Raw genomic sequence first — 5,308 nt, forward strand, 5'->3', positions numbered from 1 at the left:
CCTGTGTCCCCTGTCCCTGTCCTGTCCCTATCCCTGTCCCTGTCCCTCTGTCCCTGTGTCCCTGTCCTGTCCCTGTGTCCCTCTGTCCCTGTCCCCTATCCCTATCCCTGTCCCTCTCTGTCCCTGTGTCCCTCTGTCCCTGTGTCCCTCTGTCCCTGTCCTGTCCCTATCCCTGTCCCTCTCTGTCCGTGTGTCCCTGTCCTGTCCCTGTGTCGCTCTGTCCCTGTCCCCTATCCCTATTCCTGTGTCCCTGTGTCCCTGTCCTGTCCCTGTGTCCCTGTCCTGTCCCTGTGTCCCCCTGTCCCTGTGTCCCTCTGTCCGTGTGTCCCTGTCCTGTCCCTGTGTCCCTCTGTCCCTGTGTCCCTCTGTCCGTGTGTCCCTCTGTCCCTGTGTCCCTCTGTCCGTGTGTCCCTGTCCTGTCCCTGTGTCCCTCTGTCCGTGTGTCCCTGTCCTGTCCCTCTGTCCCTGTGTCCCTGTCCCTCTGTCCCTGTGTCCCTCTGTCCCTGTGTCCCTGTCCCTCTGTCCCTGTGTCCCTCTGTCCCTGTGTCCCTCTGTCCCTGTGTCCCTGTCCCTCTGTCCCTGTGTCCCTCTGTCCCCCCCGATCCTCCCCCGGTAACCGCCCCCCCCCCTCCACCCCCGCGCGCTGTGACGTCACCGCGCTGAGCTCAGCCGCTATTACCATACCGCTCCATTTGCATTCCCTCATTTGCATGCGGCGCGGCCAATGGAACGCCGAGGCCGCGCCGTGACGTCGCGCGCGAGCCGCCCTATATAAACCGCCCGCAGTGCCAGCGGCCGCCAGTCCGAGCGCCGCGGAGCCGCCGGGAAGGTCGCGGGTGTCGCCGCGTCCCCGCCGGGATGAGCCAGCGCCACAGCCAGCGCCGCGGGCCCCGGGCCGACATGGTGCCCGAGATCGCCGCCGCCGTGGGCTTCGTGTCCGGCCTGCTGCGGACGCGGGGCTGCGTCAGCGAGCAGCAGCTGCAGGTCTTCAGCGGGGCGCTGCGGGAGGCGCTCACAGGTGAGCTCGGGGAGAGGGCGGTGACGGAGCCCGCTGGCGGCCAGGGGGACACCGGACCGCTTCCCCCGTGTGCCTTCCAGGACCTGGTGTCCTTTTTAGTGCCGTCTGTGCTCCTTCCAGGACCTGGCCTCCCTTTGAGTGCCCCCTGTGCTCCTTCCAGGACTTGGTGGCCGTCCCGAGTGCCCCCCAGTTGTTGCTCCGAGGAGCTGGTGTCCCTCTCGTCTTAGTCCCGGGACCTGCTGTCCCCTCCTGAGTGGCCCCCGTGTCCCCTCCGGGACGGGGTGTCCCCTCCCGAGTGGCCCCGGTGTCACTGCTGGGTCCTGTTGTCCCTCCTGGGCTGTCCCCCGTGTCCCCTCCAGGATCTGATGTCCTTTTCCGTGTCGCTCCCGGGACCTGGTGTCCCCTCGGGGACTCCCCCCTGTGTCCCCTCCAGGACCGGGTGTCCCCTCCCGAGTGCCCCCCCGTGTCCCCTCGGGTCGGGCACCCCTCGGGTCTGTCCCGTGCCACTCTCGTTGCCATCTGTCCCTTTGTGTCCCTTTGTCCCATCCCAGCGCCGCTCCCGGCGGTGTCCCCAGTGCTGCCCGGTCCCTGCCGTGCCGGTGCCGCTGTCACCGCCCGCGTCCCTCCCTGGGCGGTGCGGGGCTCCCTCCCTCCGGCCCGGGGCTCTTATCAGCCCCAGGAGGGGTGGCCGGGCTGTGATAAGGGGTAGCAGAGTGCTGAGCTGTGGGATGGGGCAGCTTTGGGGTGCCCTATCTGCCCCCGCAGCCCCTGGCACTGTCCTGATGGGGGTTTTTGGGGTGAAGAGAAGCATTTGGGGTGCCCAGTGCTTCCCTCTCCCTGCCACCCTTGGAAAAGGGATTTGGGTACCGAACTTTTGGTACCGAACTCTTTGGTGCGGAACTTTTGGCGCAGTTTTAATTTCCTGCCCTGCCCGGTTTAATTTCCTGCCCTGCCCGGTTCCTTTTGTGCTCCCGGCGTTCAGGGAGGCTCTGCCCGGGTGTTTGTTGGGATTTGGGTTTTAAACTCTGAATTTGGTGAGAGCTGAAGGCTCTAAACCCCACCTGGCTGCTGGGAGGGAGCACTGCAGACAGCGCTGGTTCCCTGAGGGACCCTTTCAAGGGGTTTTCTTTAGGATTTGGCCTTTAAACCTCAAATTTAGTGGGAGCTAAGGGCCCTAAACCCCACCTGCCTGCTGGGAAGGAGCCTTACCTAGGACACACCCTTTCTCGCTGGGTTTTCTTTAGGATTTGGCCTTTGAACTCTGAATTTAATGGTGGCTAAAGGCCCTAAACCCCTCCTACTTTCAGGATATCCTTTTGCACATTTCTTTTCCCTGCTTAGAGTGTTACAAAGACCCCTGCTTCCCCGAGAAACCCTTCAAAAGGGTTTTCTTTAGGATTTCTCCTTCAAACCCCAAAGTGGTATCTAAGTGCCCTAAACCCCACCTCCTTTCAGGATATCTCTGCTCACAGCTGTTTTTCTTTTCCCAGAGCACTACAGACACAATTGAGAAAAAAGGGTTTTCCTTAGGATTTGGCCTTTAAACCCCAAATTTAGTGGGAGATAAAGGCTCTAAACCCCACCTGCTCTTGAGATATCTTCTCTCACCTCTCTTTTTCCCTCCCCAGAGCACTACAGACACCATTGAGAAAAAAGGGTTTTCCTTAGGATTTCACCTTCAAACCCCAAATTTAGTGGGAGATAAAGGCTCTAAACCCCACCTACCTGTAGGATATTATTTTCTCACAGGTGTTTTTGTTTCCCCAGAGCACTCCAGACACCACTGGTTCCCCGAGAAACCCTTCAAAAGGGTTTTCTTTAGGATTTCTCCTTCAAACCCCAAATTTAGTAGTACCCAAGTGCCCTCAACCCCATCTACCTTTGGAATATCCCTGCTCACAGCTCTTGTTCGCCTCCCTGGAGCACTACAAACACCATTTAGAAAAAAGGGTTTTCCTTAGGATTTCTCCTTCAAACCCCAAATTTAGTGGGAAATAAGGACCCTACGCCCCACCTACCTGTAGGATATTATTTTCTCACAGGTGTTTTTGTTTCCCCAGAGCACTACAGACACCATTGAGAAAAAATGGTTTTCTTTAGGATTTCGCCTTCAAACCCCAAATTTAGTGGGAGATAAAGGCTCTAAACCCCACCTACTCTTGAGATATCTTCTCTCACCTCTCTTTTTCCCTCCCCAGAGCACTACAGACACCATTGAGAAAAAAGGGGTTTCTTTAGGATTTTGCCTTTAAACCCCAAATTTAGTGGTATCTAAGTGCCCTAAACCCCACTACCTTTGGGATATCTTCTCTCACAGGTGTTTTTGTTTCCCCAGAGCACTCCAGACACCACTGGTTCCCCGAGAAACCCTTCAAAAGGGTTTTCTTTAGGATATCACCTTCAAACCCCAAATTTAGTGGGAAATAAGGACCCTACGCCCCACCTACCTGTAGGATATTATTTTCTCACAGGTGTTTCTGTTTCCCCAGAGCACTACAGACACCACTGGTTCCCCGAGAAGCCCTCCAAAGGCTCCGGCTACCGCTGCATCCGCATCAACCAGAGGATGGACCCTCTGCTGAGCCGCGCGGCGGGGCAGGGCGGGCTGGGCGTGCCCCAGCTGTTCCAGCTGCTGCCCCGCGAGCTCACGCTCTGGGTGGATCCCTACGAGGTCTCCTACAGGATCGGCGAGGACGGCTCCATCTGCGTCCTCTACCAGGCCGCCAGGCCCCACCACGCCAGCCCCTACGGAGGGATGCTCACCTGCAAGAACCAGATGATGCTGGGCCGTAGCAGCCCTTCCAAAAACTACATCATGACTGTCTCCAGTTAAAAAAAAAAAAAACCAAAAAAAAACCAACAAAAAGACACCACCCCCCACCCACACCCGCCCCCACAAAACGCGACAAAAAGAAAAAAAAAAAAACAAAATTTTTTTTTTTTTTCTCCTCCTCCTCCTTGTCCTTACACTGCCGAGACACAGGCTACTGTAATACCTCAAGCTGAGGATCTGTTTTTAAGATGAAGAGCTTATTTATATTTTTTAAAAAAAAACCTCCAGAAAATCCAAAATTAAAATTTCGGGCGCCGCTCTGAGCCGAGGCGACGCCCCAGGTGCCTTTTCTAAAGCTGTTGCAAGCTTGTGAGTTTCTCTCTTTTTTTTTTGTATTATTATTATTGTTATTATTGTGAAACTGAGATCTGCCTAATGGTGATTTTGGGGCTGGCTTTGGAACGGGGGATGAGGGGGTGAGGCCAGGCTGGGCAGTGTGGCTGCTTTGTCACCTTGTCACCACCCTGTTGTCACCTTTGCTGCTGGTGCTGCATCTCCAGGTGCTGCAGTGCTGGGTTTGTGGCCTGGATTTGCTGTCACTCGGGGCTGGGGACATTGGGGTCACCCTCCTGGACGTGCTGCAGCTCTGCCCTGCCCTGTCCCAACCCCTGGAAGGGCTCACCTGGCACCTGGAGCAGGGCAGAGACACCTGGCAGTGTCCCCAAGGTGACCCTGGTGGCACTGAGGGGACGTTCCTGCAGCTGTCACCACCCCAGACCAGGTGCCTTTTCTAAAGCTGTTGTGAGCTTATTTCTATTATTATTATTATTATTATTATGAAGCTGAAATCTACCTAAGGATGATTTTGGGGCTGGCTTTGGAATGGGGGATGAGGGGGTGAAGCCAGGCTGGGCAGTGTGGCTGCCGTGTCACCTTGTCACCACTTTGCTTGTCACCATTGCTGCATCTCCAGGTGTTGTTGTAGTGCTGGATCTGAGGCCTGGGTTTGGTGTCACCTCAGGGCTGGGTGACCCTGGGGACATTGGGGACATTGGGATGTCCCTCCTGGATGTCCTGTCCCAACCCCTGGAAGGGCTCACCTGGCACCTGGAGCAGGGCAGAGACACCTGGGAGCGTCCCCAAGGTGACCCTGGTGGCACTGAGGGGACGTTCCTGCAGCTGTCACCACCCCAGACCAGGTGCCTTTTCTAAAGCTGTCGCAAACTCGTGAGTTTCTCTTTTTTGTTGTTGTTATGAAGCTGAGATCTGCCTGATTTAATGTCGGATGATGGTTTTGGGGCTGGCTTTGCTCACCCTGGAATGGGCAATGAGGGGGTGAAGCCAGTCTGGTCACCTTGTCACCAACCTGTTGTCGCCTTTGCTGTTGCTGCTGCATCTCCAGGTGGAGATTTGGGGCCTGGATTTGGTGTCACTCAGGGCTGGGGACATTGGGGACATTGGGGTCACCCTCCTGGATGTGCTGCAGCCCTGCCCTGTTGGGTGACCCTGGGGACATT

The 5,308-nt window shown here is 56.6% G+C and overlaps 1 protein-coding gene across 2 annotated transcripts; it reads left to right on the plus strand.

Annotated features, from left to right (window-relative positions):
* The first annotated feature begins 806 nt into the window (after positions 1–806).
* BTG2 (BTG anti-proliferation factor 2) lies at positions 807–4,146 on the plus strand. Of its 2 annotated transcripts, none has more exons than XM_059487821.1 (2): positions 807–1,018; positions 3,508–4,146. In XM_059487821.1, exons 1-2 carry the CDS (start codon positions 859–861, stop codon positions 3,849–3,851), a joined length of 504 nt encoding a protein of 167 aa, XP_059343804.1. In that variant the 5' UTR covers positions 807–858; the 3' UTR covers positions 3,852–4,146. The 2 variants fall into 2 exon arrangements, with proteins under 2 accessions (XP_059343804.1, XP_059343803.1); XM_059487820.1 differs by having other exon boundaries at positions 815–1,018; positions 3,490–4,146.
* Positions 4,147–5,308: the final 1,162 nt, after the last annotated feature.

Source organism: Ammospiza nelsoni, chromosome 23 (assembly GCF_027579445.1).
Source record: "Ammospiza nelsoni isolate bAmmNel1 chromosome 23, bAmmNel1.pri, whole genome shotgun sequence".
NCBI classification, from domain to species: domain Eukaryota; kingdom Metazoa; phylum Chordata; class Aves; order Passeriformes; family Passerellidae; genus Ammospiza; species Ammospiza nelsoni.

Excerpts from the sequence above, each read along its gene's own strand:
- BTG2 (XM_059487820.1), top strand. The coding sequence starts at position 859 with ATGAGCCAGCGCCACAGCCAGCGCCGCGGGCCCCGGGCCGACATGGTG. Across the intron at positions 1,019-3,489 it reads GCTGCGGGAGGCGCTCACAG|GTGTTTCTGTTTCCCCAGAG; the intron begins GTGAGCTCGGGG and ends ATTTTCTCACAG.